General features: G+C 40.1%; 1 protein-coding gene across 2 annotated transcripts in view; it reads left to right on the top strand.

Annotated features, from left to right (window-relative positions):
* Window positions 1–21,862, top strand: part of ARB2A (ARB2 cotranscriptional regulator A) — a gene marked incomplete at both ends in the record, with an annotated part of 249,791 nt that overhangs the window by 171,217 nt on the left and 56,712 nt on the right. For both annotated transcript variants that reach the window (XM_082013150.1, XM_082013151.1), the window contains 2 exons: window positions 5,408–5,524; window positions 8,838–8,922. In XM_082013150.1, coding sequence (XP_081869276.1) covers window positions 5,408–5,524; window positions 8,838–8,922 — 202 coding nt within the window. The remainder of the gene's footprint in view (window positions 1–5,407; window positions 5,525–8,837; window positions 8,923–21,862) is intronic.

The following is a 21,862-nucleotide window of genomic DNA, read 5'->3' as shown; positions in this document are numbered from 1 at the left end:
ACTACATCAGCCAATTCCCTCAGGACTCTGGGATGCATCTCACCAGGTCCCATAGACTTGTGATGTTCAGGTTCCTCAGGTGGTCTCAAACCTGATCTTCTCTTACAGAGGGAGGGACTTTGCTCCTCCAGTCCCCATCTTGCAGGCCATCCCCTCGAGAGGTGTGGGAAGAGACACTGCCAGGGAAGACTGAGGCAAAGAAGTCACTGAGGACCTCAGCCTTCTTCTCATCCATTGTTACCAGTTTGCCAGTCTTGCTCATCACAGGGTGTACACTTTCTTTGACCTTCCTTTTCTGGCCAACATACCTGTAGAAGCCCTTCTGATTATTCTTTGCATCCCTTGCCAAGTTCAGCTCCAGCAGCACCTTGGCCCTCCTGACCCCATCCCTACACAACTGGGCAGTGTCCCTGTACTCATCCCAGGATTCCTGTCCCTGCTTCCACTGCCTGTGCATTCCCTTCTTGCCCTTTAGTTTGCCCATCAGTTCTCCACTCAGCCGTGCTGGCCTCTTGCCTTCCTTTCCTGATTCCTTACACCTGGCTCATGAGGTCTATGGAAAGTGTCCTTAAAGATCTGCCAGCTCTGTTCTGCTCCCCTGTGACGGTATATGGTTAATAAATCACAAATCCCAAACGTTATTGTGACTACAAAGAAGGAACACAAAGTCAAAGGTAAAATGGAAATGCCTGAATAGAAAAGGTGACTGGGAAAGTCTAGAGCACCCAGAGTGGTGTATTGGGTGATGCAGTAATAAATGAGAACCGGTTTACCTACCAGAGAAGTGCTGGTTTGCCTACTTCTGACTATAAATGAATGATTGGGAGAAGAAAAAGGAATGTAAGGACAGAGCAAGTGGAGCTGTAAGTCAGCCAATGAAGGGGTGCATAGAGAGATGGCTTTGTGCAAAATCTATTCAGCTAAGAATAATTTAAGATTTTAAAATGAGCATTGAGCAGGTAATTAAGTAATTCCTAGTCTATGAAAACTTCCAGTCTATGGAATTTTCTGATGTACAAGGAGTATAAGGCATAAAATGAACTTTAGACAAAATCCTTAGGTCTTTGTTTGCAACTGTTGCTTCAGTAAAATCATCATTATGCTAAAAAAAAAAAAAGTAATTTGTAGTATTGTAAATAGTCAGTGGTCTATTATATATGTACAGTTTTAGCATGTCCACTTTAAAAGTTGGCTGCATGGAATAAAGCTAATCCTGAGAAGTGTAAATCATGCATCCCATAGCATACTTCCCTTGGAATTTGGTACCACTCTGTAGTTGTATCAAATTTGAATGGCATCTGGGTGCTACATTTGTGTTGGATGTTAATATATTTTACCCTAAGAATTTTACCCCGCTCACTTAATTTTAAAAATCTATATGAATTCAAAACGATTTTTAGAAAAGAAAAATGTGTTTCAACTGTGAGCTATCAATCCATTGAATCTGAAGCATTTACTGAGTATTGAAGCTTCTGTGGCCAAAAGCACATAGGCTTCTTGTATCTTCTTGCAGGATAAATTATCATCCCTGATAAGAGGGTCTGCTGCTTGAGCATCAGCTGGATCTGTTCTCCTTGGTCATTATTATCAGTTGGTGTCCTGTTGTAGCAGAGAACTTGAGCTAAGGTAGAAGCTAAGTGTCCTGGGTTTGACATGCTCTGTCGTGACATTTCTGTGTCACTTGAAGATGGACACATTAGACTTCTTGTTTATAACCTTCCTTCAAGGTTATACCCTTGATCCTTTCTCCACTTGATGTATTGGTTTTGTCTGTTTTCTTTCCAAGTTGGCCCATAAGGGCGTGGATGCCTACCAAAACTTATTTTGTCTGGACTGGATGTAGAGAAATCTGTAACTGAAGCTCAGTTAATCCCTTCAAACCCTCTTGCTCCTTCATCCATGAGCCTTTGTCCTGCACCCAGTACTGTGGCTGAGTTATCAAAAAACCTCACATAGTCAGCCTCAGTCTCTTTCCTGATCTTTGTGAGAATACCATTCTGCAGGCATCCACCAACCTGAGCAGCAAACACCAGCAGCATGTTGGGCATTGCATGTTATTCCCCGTATCAAAAAGATCTGGGGGCAAAGCAAAGACTGCGTGTACCATGTGAAGAAAGAGTAGGAAGAGATGGTGGTCGATGGCTTGCAGTTCTTCCACGTGCGTAGGGAAACTGAGACTAGCAATCCTGAGCTAGGTGTAGAAAAGGAGAAGGGAGCTGCACGTCTGTATTTCCTTGTGATTTGAGGAAAAAGGTGATGTTCTTTAGATGAACTGGGTGGCTAGTTTTCGAAACAGAAATGTGGGACACAATAGCTTGAGGAAAGCTTTCCAAAGCAGAGTGTATTTTTTCCCCTTGCTGGTCATTAGCAGTGCTTCTGAAGACCAGCCCTTCATGGAGGAAGTCATGCTAGAACACGACGAGCTGGTGATGATTTTAAGCTTCCCCCAGCAGGTAATAACTCCGAGTAATTGGTAGGTACGTGCGCTTCAAGGACAATGACATTTTTGCTCCTTTGCCTGTTTAAATCACAGCGTTTTGTGCAAGACAGTGCAGCCAATTGTGTGCTGGAATGCACAGCACTAGTAGAGGCGTATTAGTATATATGGCGCGTTTCTAAAACTTATTCAATATACAGCCGATTTAGGGCATGTGTGCCTTACAGGTCTTGTTTTTAGATATCATCTCTTTCAGAGAAATTTTTTTGTAGTAGGATTTCTGAGCCACTCTTACAGCTTTTGGGGGGGGGGATCCGGTTCCCTACCCACACTGCATGTGGTGCTGGGTTTAGGAGAAGTCTGGGAACACAAGTTCCTGACAGCCTAGCAGGACCTGCAGCCCTTCAGCAGAAGGTCTTTCTGAAGATGCTGTCCTGTTTTGAGAAGGATGGTGTTGCTACCTTACCTGTTATGTAAAGGTAAAGCAGTTGGATCGTTGTGGTGGCTGGTGAAAGAAAGGAGTAGCCACAGCCCTCCCAAAAGCACCTTGGCTTTCCCTTGCAATCAGAGGGCCATCTCTTCTGTGATCGTCTCATGCACATAGCTCTGCCTGATAAAGGGGGTGGTAAAGCTGCAGTCTAAAAAACCACTATTTTCAGATATTTGGCAGACCAGAACCACATTTGGGGCCTGGTGTAATTGTAAAGAACTTCAGAATAATAGAACGAAGCGGAGGGGAAGGGAAGGGAAGGGAAGGGAAGGGAAGGGAAGGGAAGGGAAGGGAAGGGAAGGGAAGGGAAGGGAAGGGAAGGGAAGGGAAGGGAAGGGAAGGGAAGGGAAGGGAAGGGAAGGGAAGGGAAGGGAAGGGAAGGGAAGGGAAGGGAAGGGAAGGGAAGGGAAGGGAAGGGAAGGGAAGGGAAGGGAAGGGAACAAGAGGACTAGAATATTACAGATGGGATATTCATAATGAGTCCAAGTTCTGCTGAACTAGGCTGGTTGAAGGTCTGAGTGACTCAGCCCTTTGCAAGACAAAGCATTTGTTTATCAGTGCTTGAGATGTCCATACAGGATTGGGGAAGGCGATTGTAGTGTCAATAAAAACCTTTGTTTTGAGGTTCCACCTTCCTCTGGAGCTCAGGGGTTTCTTCCCCAATTTAGCAGAATCACTGGTGGTTCCTGCAATGGCCTGAAGGTTGTCCTGAGAGATTCTTACATCAGTTTTGTAATGGAGGGAGCTTTGTCATCCTTATATGTACAGAGAAATTTAGTGCTCAGTATCAGATGTTTGGCTGAAAATGTCAGTATCGTGTTACAGCTGAAGGAAGCTCACCCTCTTACAATAGATGCTATTTTGTCCTAAATGTGTGATTTTGTCCCCCACACACATACCTGTTATGTCCCATCCTTCAAAAATTCTAGATATTAAATATGCCCCACCAGAGGGTACATTATGAAAAAAACAGTATGTGTGGAAAGGCTTCACACAGAGAAAGATTACTCATAAGAGTTTCTTCATACACACTTGCCTAAGATGCCCTAAGCTCAGCTGAGTTCCTGAGTCATGTAATACTGAGATTACCGAAGACGGAGTATTGGGGAAGGTGGGCACTTGATTTTATCTGGAACAGGGAGCTCTGCATTGGCATTACCTGGCCAATAGTGGTGAATATTTTTCTTTTAGAATATTAATTCAATCACACTGATTTTTAAATATACATAATGTAAACAAAAAAAAAAGGTAAGGCGCAATATTTCTGAATATCATATTGTGGTTATGGAGAATTGGAAGTTAGAGTGGTTGGTCAAAAATGTTTACATGTGTGATATTTTGAAGAAACTAGGAGATAGTTGGCATAAGCTATGGGTAAATGCTAGTTCTGTATCAAAAATCTGGATCAAGATGCTTATTTTGAAGTTTCTGATGCAAAACATAATTCACATCCCCATTGTAAAAGTCTCTTTTAGAGCAGTGTTTTTGGAGGTGCAGCTGTATGCTGGTTTGCAATTACTGGAGCATGAACAAAGAATGCCTGTTTTTTTAAATGTTATATATGTTGCCATTTATGCAAAAGGAAGCTGAAAAAAAACATAAACTTTAGTGCAGCATACACAGTGATAAAGACACTGGTTGCAAAATGCTGGTTTTATAAGTATAATTCATTATACATTCTTTGATCCAGTGTTACAAATTAGGGTCACTCGTGTCAGGAGATTAAAACCTTTTTGTCTCTCTTTGATATCAAACTATTCTTTCCCAGTCCCTTTTATCTTGCGGAGCAGTGCTGAATTCCACAGCATCTTTGTCAGTTCGCTCATGTTATTTGCAGCAATCATTTAATTGGTTTTAGAACTAATATTATTTAGTCATACTGTCATTTGCAACAACAGAGGCTCTTTAATATCCTAAAAATGTTGAGAGGCTCCAGCGTTAGCTGGTTAAGCATATGTATAAGAGAGACCACAAAGGATTTTGGGACCATGGTGGGAGTGCAAGGTAGCTAAATTGGATAGAAAAAGAAAAAAAACCATACAAGTCAAAGTAAGATTGTACATCAGAAAAACTACAGCAATCTACTGAAAATTAGTAGATGATAGTCATGAGTAGCTTACAGTGAACCACGGGTACCAGCTTCCCTGAAGCACCGAAATAGGAACTTGGAGAAGCTTGTAAAAGGTGTCCTCAGGGAATCTTCCATTTTTTCACTATGATACCTTTAATCCTAGAATTGTCAAGCCACATGGAAAATAATAGGACTGAATAGTTCAGTCAGTTAAAAGTTAGTATTGTTTCTTTTATCAAAAATATTTCTGTGTTTCTGGAGCTGTTAGGATTTGTATAAACTTTAAAACAAGTGAAGTCAAGTATTGAACTTGTATTGCTCTTTCTTTTTTAATTTAAGATCATTATCTGTGACTAAGCAGACTCTATTCAATAGAAATAAAGAACTTAAAGCCAATATTTTTTAACAGATGATTCAACGAGAGGCAGAAGTAAAGAATAAGGTAACTGCTGTGGCGTTGACAGACTCTGTTCACAATGTGTGGCATCAAGAAGTTGGGAAAACTATTCGAGAGTGGATGCGAGAGGTGAGGCCGGGTTTTTTGAAAGAGTTGGGGTACGTACGTCTGCATATGGCTCTATAAACATGTCTTTGTCTGCTGACCTCTTCCATTTCTTTAGGGTATGAAAGACAGCACGTTACAGGAGTGTGGAAATTGTGTGCACATACCAGCCCCTAAAATAACCGAGATTAAAGCCATTTCTGAACTTCAAAGATAGGAGTCAAAATAATAAGAAGTCCAGTGTTTCCTCCTGCTGCACAGCAATATAGTCACGTATACCAAGGCAGCCCACATCCTGCCCGATACCTGGAGCAAAGTCCTGGGCACATCCAGCGCTCCTGGCTTGATCTGGTGATGATGGAAAAGCCCCTTCAAGCTCTTCGTGACTCAGTTTAGTAATTTGTACGACTGGCAAAAAATCCTTTCTTTCAGCAGTTTTATGAGATGTAATTATTTCTGGAGTGCTCTGAAGTTTTCTGATGAAAAGTTGGAGTATTTGCTACTGTGCAACTACGAAGGGCTAGTTGGTCCAAGATGACCTGGTGTTGGTTCATGGCCAGCATCACCAAGTTTCACCCTTGGGTGAAGCATGATGCAATGCATTCATTGTTATTCTCGTACTTAAGTGTGGGGTGGCTGAGATTTTAAAAATGATGTCTTCTAAAGCGAGACCAACTAAGCTTCCATTTATGAGTCTCTTCCTCGCCAGTCTCTTCCACGCATGTCCGTGTTTTGTCCATTCCTGTTGCAGAACACTAAAACAATAGGTGCATGTGGCAAATTTAAACTAGTCACATCCTGAACTTTTTGTTAGCTTTGACTTTTTGCTGTGGATTTAGTGAAACTTACCATACAGACTGCCTATTCCTGACTTAACCTTACAGTTTTATAGGCCATGACTGATGGGAATAGAGAATCACCTGGGATGCAGCTTGACAGCTCTGACTTAAATGTTAAAAATATAAAGAATGGTAACCCCTACAGGCTCTGTCAGAAAAATCCTCATTTTCTTTATGGGAAATCAAAACCTTAAAATATATGTTATGTAGTAAAACTGAAATTTTAAATCCTGTAATTTGAATCTGACAACTCCATTTTTCTTTAAGCATTTAGTCTGAATAAGACAAGTGCATTACCTTTAATTTCATTTGCAGAAAGTAGATCTTAAAGAATAAGTTAAATGATTAATGGCCTAAAAAGTGGATGGAGTGTCATAACTTACATTAGCATTGAAAATCCTCTATAAGAAAGAAGAATTTTACATATGTGAAGTGTGGCTGAGTGGTATTAAGACTAGCATATCACCTGGATATCTCTTACTTTAATCAGGTTTAAGGCTACTGGTAAAATGAATAATAATTAAAATATACACCTAATCGCTGCCTGTCTGTAGGGCTAATTGCTGTCATTGAAAGAATGAATTGTTAAAAAAGTAATTCTTCATTGGAGCTATCTCTCCTGTATCATTGGTGGCCTATTTTTAGTACCTATAGAAGTCATGATTTTTGAATTTATTAGGAGCTGTGATGAATGATAAAACAAATCATCCATTTACATATCTTGACACTGCTTTCGAGAATACTTATTTCTTACAGGCAAGTGTCACATTGTATATAAAAGCTGGTTAATTGTGTGCTAATCTTCTGTATTATCTCCAGCTCTCTGATGTAGTGTTCTATCAGTAGTTAATATTAATTTTACTTATTTCAAATGAATGTAATACTTCATAAAAATTCTACTTCTTTTATAATTTCTACCATCTTACATTTGCAATTTCACATTCAGCTGTTAATTAAAATTATACATGCAAATTGTAAAATGTATAATGCTTTACTACTTTAAACCTTAAAGCCTTTGTGAAATACTTCCATTTTAACCATTTTTTACTTAAAAAAGTTACATTACTGGGTAGTGTGTTTGTTTTCTTTTTTTTTTTCCATCGAGTTCAATAGTTTCATTGATCTACTGTTTCTTACAAAAATCTGCCATGCTTTGTGAACTTCACTTTCTAATCTCATACAGCAACCCTTCCTTTATGTTGTTCCTGCTCTCCCTGGTCCCAGAACAGTAGGGTTGCCTTGACAAATCTATTCAAAAGCCATTCCTCGCCCTTTATTGGTGGGGACTGAAGCCTTTGAAATTCTCTCCTCACTGCAACACAGCTGACATCTTCTTCCAGACAGAATGAATTAAGGAAATACAATAAGACACTTGATCTACCAGTCAAGGATCTTTCCACAGTGAGGACGGACTCCATGGTGCACAACTAGGACAGCAAGCATCTACAAATACACAATACATGCTTGTTTACCAGAATAGCAATCGTCCATTTTTACAATCATGATTGATGGGATGATTTTTTAGAAATCTGTCTGAAAATTCATTGAGTCTTTCCAAAAAGTTGTGCAGGTTCATTTGTTTGGTTTTTTTTTTCTTTTCCTCTTAATGAAGTTAATCAGGTTTTCAGAAAGGGAAAACTCTGATTTGTAATAAGGGAAGCCATGTAGATCTCATAGTTCAGCTGGCAATCCTAGTAAAATTGTAGTTGCTTTATAATTAAGTCTTCAGTTCAGTAGATTTGGTGTAGTTTCAGCATATTTTATTACAAGCATATTGTTTAATACTTTAATTCATAGGCTCCTCTGAATAGATAGCATCTGGAGCAAAACATTTTAAAAATTCATGGTAAATTCATCCTACTCAGAGGCTCAGGAATGAAAGGTAAATGTAATTGCTTCCTGAACATAATTCCCCAAAGACCAGTATTTGAATTTTTAAATGTTCATGCCCAATTCATCTCAACCATATTTCCAATTATTTGAATATTAATCTGCTATTTTGATGGCTTTCATTCGGTTATAATCTGTTGTTTTGTGATTTCTCAACCATTCTTTCCGCAGCGTGCTCCATCAAAACACCCCGAAAAATTCTGATTTCTTAACGCTGGCAAGCGAGCAGTCTCAGTGTTTGTATCAACAGCTCTTCTGGTCAACAACTGCCGAAAAGAAAAACTTAAAATGTGCAATGGGTAGTTCAGGCACCAGTTGGTCTAAGCACCTACTTTAGCCCGCTGGCACTCAAAGTAGCACTTAAAGACATGCTATTCAAGCACATTGCCAATCTCCTGAATTATGGTCTTACTCTCTTTACTTATTTAAGATGAAACTATGATATTTCATTGCCAGCTGGTATGAATAAGTTAATGTAGTTTACCTTCCAGTTCCTGTTGGGACTGCTATGTAAATTATTTTGGTGTGATCATTGTCCTTACTTACAAAGTCTGTATTTATTTTTGCTCTGAGTCTCTGGCTTACCCGAAAATTGCCTGTTCTTACAGAACTGCTGCAACTGGGTGTCCAGCTCCGAGCCCCTGGACACTTCGGTGGAGTCGATGCTGCCCGACTGCCCCCGCGTCTCCGCAGGTACGTCGGTCTGTTTGCAGCAAGCCAGTATACGTGCTTGTGCCCAGGAGCGGCTTGGTTATTCAAAAATGCATTTGGTTCTGAGGCTCTGAATGCATTTTAACCCTTGCGCAGCAGGTATGGTTGAAAGCATATGGCAGATGCCATTTTTTGTACAGCCCACTGTTGATTTTTTTTTTTCCCCGCTTTGTGTGGGATTTAAGTTCTCTTGTCTACTTGTAGCTTGTATTTTTCGTTCACATTTCGCTTTGGCTTTAAATAATTGGTGACTTCATAGGTAGGAGCTTAAGAAAAACAATAGGAATGGTGAAAACTGGGAAATTTACCGCAGATGCTTGAATAAATACCTAACTTTACCTAGGCAAGAAGGTTTTAAAGAAGTATGTTAATGAAAAGCACAGCTAAATGAAATAAGACACTTTCCTGAATCCTGACCAACAAAAGTCCAGTTTACATAGCAAGTTATTTACAGTGTCCGAGAATCTTGATGTGGGATTTCTGTTGTTTTGGAAATATTCAGCTACACTCTTTGAGTAATGAATCATAAATCATAAATCATAAGGAGCACATGAAATAATACACAGAGACTTTTGTTAATGTGTAATAATTCTAGAAAGTAGATGTAGTTGTCAGTGTAACAGAAAAATCTCAAATCTCTGTAGGAAAGTAATCTAAAATACATAAAGCTGTTACTGAACTTTCATGTTTGATTATCAGATTTCCTAAAAGCCATAGGTAGCGTATTTCTGTAGAATATAAAATCAGGTTCAAAGGAAGACACAGCCTATACAATATTAATTTAAAAGCTGGAACAGTGTTTGACCTTGCTCTGTGAGACGCAGTTGTTAGTTTGACAAGTTAGAGATTCATATCTGTCTGGATTTGTGAGGTTGTTAATGAGACCTAACCTTGTGGGCGAAATTTGGTTTACTGCAGGATATTTTTAAGGCTTGGAAAATTTAGCGGTACTTTGTTTGAGAGCTCACAACAACCAGAGACCTGTAATCACATTTCTGCTGTGGGTTGGGATTTAACCGTGCAGATGATCAGCTCTGTGCAGATGCGATAGTCAGGGCAATAGCATTGACATTGCTCTTTAGGGCTTAGGGAAATGAAATATTACTAAAATTTTCATAGATTCAACATCCGTTTACCAAGTTTTTGCTCCTTTAGGGGAGACTACTGCAGTTTAAAAGAAAAATACTGCTCAGTAGTAGAGTACTTCAAAACGGGATTAACTTTCAATCTCTGACATCAGTGTTGCTGTTGTGCAAGACTGCGTGTTGGAGAGGTCATTTTAGTCAGGTAAATAAGGGCTTGGATAGCAACCAGTCAGTATTTACAGCACACTTGCCAATACTGAAAATCCTCCATCTGAGATTCTCTTCTCTTTCTTTGTATTCATGCTATGTAGATAATGTAAAAGGTATTCTATAAAAGAAATCCTAAAAATCTATTAAAAAACAGAGTGATGCTTTAATAGGGGTGTGAATAAGTCTTAATTTTACATTACTATTGAGGATGGGTCATAGTGAGCATAACATTCATACTCAGTGAACTCCCAGCTACACTGAAGTCTTTGGCAGAAGAATTCATTTTAATGGGGTAGCTTTTCAGCCAGCAAAAATTGTAAAAATAAAAGTTGGCTATTTGTATTTGATGCAAACATAGATTAAGACTACTAATGTTTTAGAAGTTCTTGTCAGAGATTTTGGACAATGATTTAGATGGAAGTTAGCTGTTTCCAGCTTGGTTCTTTATAATATAAGGACAGTTTAAAATAGTATAGCTTTATGTGACCACTGTTGAATTACCAATTTGCGCATATATTTTTGTTTGTATTTCTCATATTCATGTCTTATATGGACAACTGTAAGACACTTACAGTGGAACAAGTGAATCATTCCTTGTGTGTTTATATGAGCAATGGCATAAGCCTGCATTAGGGTAATCTGTAATAAATTTATGAAATGCCACTAGATGTAGGAGCATTAGTATTTAATGTGAGCGATTTTATTTCACTCGTTTCCTGAAAATTGCAGTACTGAAATAGCCCACACCCAAATACTGGCAGCATTGCCCTTGGTATTTCAATGAATGACAGTGAGAGCAATCAGAGCAACGAGAGGAGATTTTTTAAAATAAGCCTTTTGCAGAAGAAAGATTTACTTCTCTTGTCTGCTTGGAACCCTGCCTTTTATCTGTGTTTGCACTGAAAAATAAGTTCAGGAATAACTGCCTCTAGGTCACATCTCATGAGACAGCTTTTCCAGAAAGGGTCTGATATTCAGCCATTCAGCATTCTGGGGTTTACAGGTAACCTCAGTTTATTTTGTGAGCAGTGCCTACTTCAGATTATGTCATGGTCTCTTGCTTGCATTTCCCTTACAAATCGCTAGAGAGAAATAAATGGCCATCAAACTGGAAAAACAACTTGTATTTCCAGAAAGAGTCGTTCAAGCTTTTGATTAGAGCATTATTAAGTAATTAAAATGTTTGCGATAATTCATTCGTGTCTTGCTCAGTTACAAAAAGGAATGAATACACTTTAATAATTAAAGATTGTGGGCGTGAGAACAACAGTACAGAAAAAGCAAGCCATAATAAATCCATTCTCTGTTCTTGTGGCAAGAGGTAGGGTACTGCGAAGGTCCCACCTTCATGGTCTTTCCTCCACGTCTCAAGGATTTGGTTGCATGTGAGTGTCATAGTTTAATGTCTTCCTGCAACAGGTTGTCATCACACCGAAGGGATTGTCCTGTAACATTTCCCATTTAACTCAGTTGTCCTGTGTGGTATATGCAATCCTAAAAGCCTTCCATGCTGTTGAGAGACATATCTCCCAGCTCAAACACCTTCCATCAGGCCTGGAGGTCCTGTTGAAGCTATCTGTCCAACGCTACTCATCTTGTTACCCTTCCCATATTTTTCCAACAAGAACAAGGCATTCTTCCTCATCAGAGAAGAGTCCACCTCTCTCCTCTGTGATTTATCTTTTCCCAGGCAGGGCTGTCCAGCGTCATTCTCGTCTCCTTCTCTGCTCACAGCCCTCTCTGATGTCCAGCTTTGGAGCACTGCACAGGCAAGGTCCTCAACTGTGGCACTGTCACCTCATGGGCCTGGAGGAGCCCTCTGTCAGTCTCCAGCCTTCAGTCTGTGTTAAAAAAACTATCTACCTCCTACCTTCTTCACTTTCAACCCTCATTAAGGACCTCTGTTAGATCTGAGGTCATCTTCTGCCTCAGTCTTAATCCACCTTCCTAATGGAGTCAAACCAGAAGAAGTCTCTTCTGTCTCAGAGGAGATGGGTCCATTTCCTATCTGTCTAAGACATAAGCAAATGTAGAGTGCAGAAAGGTGAAGATTTTAAAAGCAGTCTGTACAATAAAGATCATCACGTAAAATGGAGTAAGGGTCGGAGCCTTACTGGTTAGGAGTTTGGAGGTCACCTGTAATTTGACACAGACAATGGTTTAGATGTTTTAATGACAGGTTGTATCGTGTAGTAATACTAACCAGAGTGGTATTTTACTTCATGTCTCCGAGACCTTACAACATTTCTTCTAGTTCTGGAGCAGGGAGTTCACAAGCCCTTCGGGAAGCCATCCTACTGGACCAACTGCTGGGTCGGAACAGCTGAAAGTGAGGATGGGAGAAAGCAGATCCATGGACCTGTGTCCATCTCTATTGCTGTTCAGGAATTAAATTACTTTGATTTCAGGATAGTGGCCTGAACATTATCCCAGAAAAGGCATTGTGGTAAATTTTTCCAGGTAAATATGGCCTTTGTTTTCCTGAGTGTGAATATTTTGGAGGGCCTCATGGTGAGCACCCTAGTCTTTGCATAAGATACATTCTTTAGCTCATGTGTTTCTGCCAGTGAAAGCTTTTTATTTAGGAGAGAAGATTAAACTTTTCAGTATTTTGCCAAAGTGGATATGCACCAACAGTCATTTACATAATCAAATAAAAAGAAGTTATTGTAACATTAGTAAAGTGAATTGCTTAATCAAATCCTTTTAAAGCCTTTCTAGTTGAACCCCGAAATCACTAGTTATTCTTCTAACAGTTGCAGCCGATGTAGTTAAAACATTGTAAAATAAGGAAATTATAACATCAAAAGACAAACAAGATGACACAATGGAGTGAAACGTTGACAGTAACCAAGAAAAGTTCTATTCACGGAAGAGCCTAGACTTGAATATATGTCTCTGTAATAAGGAGAAAAGTGCAACAATTAATTCATGTGGCTGAATAAAGTGATCTCAGGCTAGTGGAAGAAAAACAAACTCTTAATTTTGGAGGACAGGTATGAACCATGCTGGTGGTGCTGATGGTGCTCTGAATAGTATCCTGAGTGAGTTCTCAGATAGTATTTCCTGGTACCAGTCATCAAGCTTGTAGCAGTATGGTATTTAAAACATTTCATCTCATTTAGGCAAGCCAAGCACAACTTTTTTTTTTACTTTGAATTCAGAAAAGGTCATTAGTACAGGCAGGTATTTGGGTTTTTTACAGATAAATAAATAGAAATGAAAAAATAGCTTCACAGAATGGTGGAGGTGTGAAGGGACCTCTGGAGTTCATCTGGTCCAACTCCTGCTCAGGCAGGGCTACCTGCACCCAGTCCAACCTTCCATAAGCTCCATTGCATGTCAAAAAAGAAACCATCATCATAGTAATTAATATTCACATAACGTTGTGGGGGGTTTATTGGTATACTTGCCCTTAGCTTCCAAAAGACCCCACAGAGTCATGCCATAACCCTGTGGTGAGCTGGATGGTTGTGTAGGCTTTCAGTTCCGTACATGAGTGAGTACGGAGTAGAGATAGTTGTCGTTGTCCAAACTCGGGTAAGATAGTCAGCTTTGCGTGTGTCAGCACCAAAAGGAGGTCCTTCATGTCGCACAGAGGTTCAGAAAGTGATTGTTCTTCTGCTTTGCCTCTTCAAACCCTTTTAACTGGGCGAGGGGAAGGGTGGCTGGTGGTTGTTTCTGATGGGGCTTCTCCCAACAAGGAGCAGGGTTGTCATCCACTGAGTCTCTCGGTAAAAACACAGCCAAAAGTGTTCCCGCACATGTTAAACACACACTATGCACTTTAAGGCTTGGGGGGGGGGCTTTTAGAGATTTTTCTGTATACACGTTAAGAGACTTGCAGTTCAAAAAAACAAATGAAAGATGAGATCCTGAGGACCTCACTGAATAATGGGGAAAAGCTTGTTACCTGCTGTTTTTGAGTCCTTGGCATAGCCTGATTTAATATCAAGACAAGAATATGGTACTAAACAGTCCCCTTGAGACTGCTGCTTTGTGCTAAGTAATAGAATAGCATCAGTAATCCTTCCATGGGGCTACAGTAAATTTAAGTAAAGTTGTTCTGGACTGTTAGATCTGCTAAAAAGCACTGATCCACGAGAGCGAGCGCATCACCTGGAAGAGCAGGCGTGCAGCCTGGCCCCTACACACGCTTGCGCTGACTCAGCAGATAAAGCCCTTGTTGCAAAGCTTGTGTTGATACCAGGGAAACCATGAATTACCCATTGGATTACGGAGGTGGTAGTTTTTGTTGGCTTTGCCTAACAGGTGACTTCTGCCCACTCTTTTTAAGAGTTCAGTTGTGTATTTCTGTAGAAAAGCCTCATTTAGCTGCAGATGCACCCCATGCTGAGCAGATCCTGGGGTTCAATCAGGAGGATCTCCAGAGAGGTTAAATGGGCTCCACAACACTGCAGGGTCTGTGCACAGAGGTAATTGCATGAATGAGGCTTGTGACAGCCATAGGGAAGAGACAACTTATTTCGCGCTTTTTTTTCTCAGCTTTATGTGCACCACACTAAATTACCACTCTTGCTCATTTATATGTCTTGCTCGTAAGAAACAAGGGAGAAACAACCATAAACTGTCTTAAGCACTGAGACAATGCTTGGCTCATCCCCTTAGCAGCTTTTAGCCCAGTTTACCAATGCTTCTCGATTTTCACTCTTTGACTGATTTGGTGATGACCATTCTGGGCTGTTTTCTGACATTAGTATTTTGTGAGCAGGGGTAGGTGTCCAATAACTCCAGCAGTGTAAGGAATAATAAGCACAAAACCACGCACTTTTTACAATAAGGCAGATTATGCAATTCACCCATTTTGCTAAAAATGTTATTTCTGCATTCCATATTTATTCATGGAGATTAAGATTACAGTAATCAGTGTTTACTGTAAACCTCTTTGCATTTTATGTCTTCATGTCAATAAAACAGAAGGCAGGGAGCCGCAGCATGCAGGTTGCTTCATAGCCCTGTGTCGCTGCAAGTGTTGGTCCTGCACTTCCATTTCTGCTGCTGTACGTTGTCCGTCGGGAACTGGAAATCACTGCAGAAACTTGGAAGCATCAGCCCGTGTTAGCCACAGCTCTGGCAGTTGCTGCACTAAGTCCAACTTTAACTAATGTCTTCTTAGCATGGAAATAAGTAGCTTTTTCCCTACTCCTGACTCTTCAAAGGCACTCCTGCTTTTAGTCTCCTGCTCAGCCTCAGGTGTTGCAGGCAGCTTTTCATTTCATGTATAATACCTAGTTGGATGTGAGCTCCTGTGTTGTGTTTTGAGTAGCTTAGCTTTACAGTGCTTTGGAAAGGACAAAATCTTTAAAGACCTGTTGAATGATATAGCAGATTCCGTTCCAGAAGGCCAGATCCTCAAAAGTAAATACAAAAATGTGAATTTGAAAGTGTTGACTGAAATTACCAGCTATTGCTGCAGTCAGAGAGTTCGATTTTTTAAGAATTTCAATTTGATAATGCATTTTTATAACTTCTTATATGACCAGCTAGGTGTTCGATATACCACTGGTACTGTTGTTTTTTAGGACAAAACACTCATATTCATCTACTATTCTATAAAAATTGAGGCACTACTGATATTGGAGAAACTATTTCATCAAAAATTATTCTTGTGTTCAAACATACCTATTTATCATGGCTTTTTTTTATAGTACAGTGAACTAGTTAGAGTGATATATGCTTGCCTTGGAGTACCCAAGGCTGTCTTTGATTGTGGTAATCATGAATAATATAAATTACTACAGCCAGATATTTCCTACAAAGTGTTTGACAATGTTTAGGCTGCCATGGCCACTGCTTCTGGTACTACTTAATGCTATCATCTCATTAGTTCTTTGAATATCCATATCTGTTGGCTGAAGTCTTACTCTAATGTGCAATTGCAAACTCTTGAGGGCAGGGACTTTTTCTTCCATGCTTGTGCTTCATCTTGGCCCATGCAGATGCCAGCCAGGGTTAGGTGATGCTTAGCCAGTCCTCTGCATGGTCATGTTCTTGAAATGCTTGCACTGTGATTCCTTACAGCACTTACAGGCACAACAGCAGTACAACAAATAATGAATACAGTCATATTTTGAATAGGTAGGTGCAACTTTACGGCAGATATCCAAATGACAGTTTAGACTGACACTTTAAAGAGACTGTGCCAAGTATAATTAAGTTATTGCTAAAAAGCCAGTCTAGTATTAGTTCAGTTGGCACTAGTTCTGTCTGTTGAAGGGGAAAAACTAGACCAAGTGATTCTTTATCTTCTAACCTCATGAAAATCCTTCAAAAGGAAGTGAGGGTGAAGGGTCTGGAGCACAAGTCTGATGAGGAGCAGCTGGGGGATCTGGGGGTGTTCAGTCTGGAGAAGAGGAGGCTGAGGGGAGCCCTCATCCCTCTCTACAACTGCCTGAAAGGGGCTTGTGGTGAGGTGGAGGTTGGTCTCTTCTCACAAGTAACCAGTGATAGGACAAGAGGATATGGTCTCAAGTTGTGCCAGGAGGCTTAGACTGGATATGAGGAGAAATGTCTTCACCGAAAGGGTTGTCAAGCACTGGAACAGGCTGCCCAGGGAAGTCGGGGAGTCCCCATCCCTGGAAGTATTTAAAAGACTTGTAGATGTGGCACTTAAGGATGTGGGTTAGGGGTGGACTTGGCAGCGTTAGGTTTACGGTTCAACTCAATGATCTTAAGGGTTTTTTCCAACATAAATCATTGTATGATTTTGTGAGTCTATGATTCTGTGAGGGTGGGACTCAAATCGACTTTTTTCTCCAGGGCATGTCAGAATACACCCTAGCAGAAGTAGGCATTTTTCCACCTCCTGCTGCTTTTTGTGATGGCAGCAAAAGCTTTCCTTACCTGCTGGCTCATCACCACCTTTTTACACTCGGTGCCTTCCCAGCCTCTCAATACACATAGGCAATGCTACACCAGATGGTGCACCTTGCTCCTTACTGCTTAACTAGGGGGTTAAAGCCTGGTTAAAGTGTGTCTTCCATAGGGTGGAAGAGAAGGTCATAGTTCTCTCTCATTTCATCTCCTCTGAAATACCTACAGGCAGCAGTCCAGCAACAGTAAAACTCTTTATATGGGTTTCAGTAAGTTTTCATTAAGTACTTTGTGGGATTGAGCTTGAATGTTTGTCTTTGTATTCCAAGTTGCATCTACATTAGTAATTTTACAAGTATTTTCTGTGTTTCATCCGCAGTAGCTCTGTGAAGCCAGAACATCTACAGAGATGGGATCTGGTACATTAGCGTAATTGTAAAAGCTGTATTTCTGCTAGAGCTCAGCACCTGTAAGGAGGTATTCCTGAGAGATGTACCTCCAAAATTCAATAGCAAAATTTTATTTGCCTTGATGTAACACCCAAAAGATCATTTACATTTCAGCTTCCATTTTCTGTTAGAATCCAAATTTAGATTGTGTATGATTTTTCAAAAGGTTAATTTTCGGTTGAAAACTTCTGATCTTTTTTCATAAATGTATGTACTTTAGGCCACGAAAGACATCACTTATTCTCCAGTTTTCTATATAGGTCTTTAAATTTTGGTCAGGTGCTGTTATGCTGAAATTTCTAACTTGCATTTGGTTAAAGTGTGTCTTCCAGAAAGCCATTCAGCCTTGGCTGGAAGGATGCAAGAGATGGGGAATCCATTGCTTCCTTCCCTTCGTAATTTGTCAAACTATTGAGAGGCGCATTTCTGGTTTGGCTCTGTCTGGTTTCAGGTTCAGGCTATTAGTTCTTGCTGTGCCTTTTTCTACTATGTTAAAGAGCCATTTAGTACATTTGCTTTTTCTCCGTTTGAGTTAGGTACTGGAATCAAGTCAACACTCAATTTTCTTTTGAGAAACAGAGTGGACTGAGTTCTTTAACTCTCACTGCAAGTAAATTTCTCCAGGTTTCAAATGCTTTTATGCATTTTTCTGTGCCGTCTCCAATCTTTCAACATCTTTTCTTTGAAACAGACCTGTGTGCATCTCACTAATGCAATGCACAGACCTCAAATCTTCACTACCTGATTTTCTCCCATTTCATCAGCAAACGGTCATGTTTGTCCCTTTTATCACCATACTTTTTTCACCAGCTTGTCCAGCTTGTCCATGCATTTCAAGCTTTCATGCTTGTCCAGCATCTCCTGATACCCTTTCTAGAGCTGCTGCTCTTCATCTTGGTTCTAAAGCAGCATTATGAAACTTTCTAGGCAGCTTTTTTAAAAAAAAGAGCAACCAAGCAAACAGATGAACACACACAAAAAAGGCTGCCGTCCTTCTTGTTAATAACCATTCTACCCATCTTCATGTTTACACAAGCTCTACCACCAGTGAATTTATATTTACTTTCTCTGTTGTTGAATAGCCTTAGGACACTCCGTCAGTAGCATCTCTGTTCAATAGTGGTTTCTCCATGACAGCTACATTTGCAGATTACTTAGTCTGCAAGTTCTTAGAAATATTGAATAATATTGATTTTTAACCTGTTTTCACAAGTAAACAAGAATTCTACAGTTGTGCCATTTGTCCCCTTGTGAATTTATGAAGCACTGATCAATTTCTGCCTAATTTAAAGTTTTAGTTCTAATTAAGTTTCGCAAAGTTTTCTGATAATAGAGTACAGCATAGAAGAAAAAATGAGGAATATATCTTCCTAATAAAAGGAAGACTTTTTAAAGTCTCTCAGCGACAAGGGGGAGAGACTCAGGTGCTGTACATGGTGCCTGGAAACAAACAGCTAGCAAAGCAGCAGTCACAGCCAGACAACTGCAGCACTTAAGTGGCTCCAGTGTAATGCCACAGAGGGTCTTTCTTCCAGAAGTTTCATGGGAAACCTGGGAAGAGCAAAAACTAGTTGCTGGAAAGAAAAGGGAGACAAAGGACTTTCTAAAAATGCATAGCAAAGTTGGCATAATCTGTCCTGCTGCTCAGAATGTGCTGGCAGAATTAATCAAATGCCTGACAAAAAACTGAGTATACTCTATTTGTGTGTAAATCCTTATCAGCTAAACATGTTAATTCATCAAACAGTGAAACTGAGTCTATTTGTTTAGGACTTATTTGCCAGTAAGTTGCATTGGCTTGAATTAATTACTTTTTTGTACTTTAATTAACGTGCCTTCATCAATAGACTCTGATATCACAGCATTGTAGGTCTGAAAGGGATTTTTAGCATGCAGCAGGCTTCATCCCCCAGTCCGAGGCAAGAACTGACGTTCTTACATCATTTCTTGAGAGATGCTCATCTCGTTGGTTCTTTCCTTTGTCTTGTGTGATGACACATCCCCACTGAGCAGTATATCCCAAAGTTTCAGATTTAGTTACCTATATCATCCTTGGTGCGTGATGCATACAACCTCAGGAACAGCTGGGTAAGCAACAGTTACCCCCAAAAATACATCAGCCAGTTGGACAAGAGTGGTAAGCACTGAGAACGATTGTAGATCTACAGCAGATGATTTGTTTAAAAAGTTGTGATAAAAAAAAAAGAGAACTTACTCTTTGTATCCACAGTACCTAGGGCAGGAATTTATGGACATACATATCCATTTTTCCGTTCTTTTTCTAGAGATGTATTGCAGGCTAACTGTTCAAATAGTCTTTTCTGAAAGTTGGATTAGGATTTTTCCCATCTTCTGTAACTTCATTGTTATTTTAAGTTTTATTTAAAAGGAATGTCAGTAGCCAGTTAGCTGGTTTATGACTCTTGAACACAAACTCTGCAAGCCTGCCAATTTAGAAATATTTATCCCCAAGAAGATACTGATGAGTATCGAGAGAGGATGTGCTTCATCAAACACTTTGCCATCTTTTTTCCAAACAGAGAACAGAAACAGAAAAACAGAAAAGGAAAAATTTGAACAATTTTTTACTTTCGTCTGCATTGTTATTTACAGTTTCACCATCTCCATCTGAAAATCTACATATGTTTGCTATGGATTGCATTTGTTGCTTGTATAATAAAACAGTTATTCACTGTGCTAAGTTTGCCAGCCATAGGTTGTTTTTCCTTAGATAGCTTTAGCTATCTTTTTATGCTGATAACAAACTATTTCCATATTCGGTATTCCTTTCTGATTTTTCTATATTCCTTGACTGATTTCACTTTTTCTCTGAACAAGGAGGACTAATGCTCTGTCTTGGGTTTTTTTGTCATCCAACGAACTTTTTAAAAATACCATTCATTCATTTGTGTTTAATTCCTCTTGGTTAAATTTGCTTAATCTTTTTCCTACCTTGAAGAAAATAGCCTTTTTGAAGCAACAAGCGTGTGTGTTGCTGGCTGAGGTTCTCTCTGTTCAATCCTACCCAATGTCATCAGGTCAGGTTCACTAGACCCAGGCAGCCACCCACTTCCAGCCCAGTGACCTCGTTCATCTTTATCCACCACAGCACTACCCAAAATGGTAAAGTTATGGAAAGGATTTGTGGCGGGCTGAGCGCGGCCGGAGGCCGGTGCCCCCGGGCCGCTCCATCCCTCCCCTCCCCAGCTGGACCGGGGACAGAAAACACAGCGAAAGGCCCGTGGGGCAAGATCAGACCACTGACATTGGCTCTACTGGACATGGGGGAAGCTTCTGGCAGCTTCTCGCAGAAGCCACCCCTGCAGCCCCCACCACTACCAAAATCTTGTCCGCAAACCCAATACAACATTATACCCTTTTGTCTTAGAAAATCATCATTCACTGTTGTTAGAACCTTTAATGTTTATGACCACCAGCATCCATCTCCTGAACTGATGCCTTCTGGGGTGAGGTTGCTCTCCATCCATTGCAGAGATGTGCTTGGGGAGAAGCTTACCCCATTCTCTGGTTTGCCAAGGTAGTTTGTCCCAGACTTCCCCACCAACATCTCCTCCTGGGCTTTTTTATCACAAAAGCATATGTGCATGGAAGACCCAGGCTCAGATTTATCAGTATTGTTGGACTAAGTAACGGTGGTTTTAGGGTAGAGCACCACATCGTCACCACTGTTACTCACTTGAATCACTCTAAATAGGTAATAAACAGACATTTTAATACTTCAGGCATACAAATTATTTTAACGGCTGTCAGCAATGCCAATTATATCAAATTCCTGCTCATGGCTGTGATTGGACAACAAACAAGAATTGGACACCAACTCCTGGCAGTGGCATAGAGTTGATTTTAACATTCCTTTTCTTTTTCTCTGCCACATAAATTAAATTTATTTGCGACACATGGAGGTTAAATTTATATCGTATTTGCCTTCTTAGCACCCTGCCCTCAAGTTGCTAATTTAACAGTTTTCTGGCTGCTCCAGCTAGCTCTCAGCTGAGAAGATTAGCTTCCCAACCTGTGAGATAACCAGAAGATGAGAAACATTGAGCTCCGCGATGCCATTTTTAGAGGCCCCTTTCACAGTATATTTGCACTTTAAACTTTCTCCTATCAAGGAACATGCCTATATTTGGAACGCCCAATTTTCTGTTGAGAGGACTTGTCATTTTCTGCTAACCAGTGTCAGCAACTAATCTAATTTCGTTAATGTACAGGGACAGCTAAGTGACTTGTTTTAAATGCATTGTGATTGTTACCTATTTATTAAAAGCAAAAGAAAACAACTGCTTATAACTAACGTTCAGATGCTGATTGTTTACACAAATA

The sequence above is a fragment of the Phaethon aethereus genome, assembly GCF_964289735.1.
Source record: "Phaethon aethereus genome assembly, chromosome: Z".
In the NCBI taxonomy this organism is placed as follows: Eukaryota; Metazoa; Chordata; class Aves; order Phaethontiformes; family Phaethontidae; genus Phaethon; species Phaethon aethereus.
Note: the sequence above shows the minus strand (reverse complement) of the source record. Positions and strands in the feature narration are given on the sequence as shown.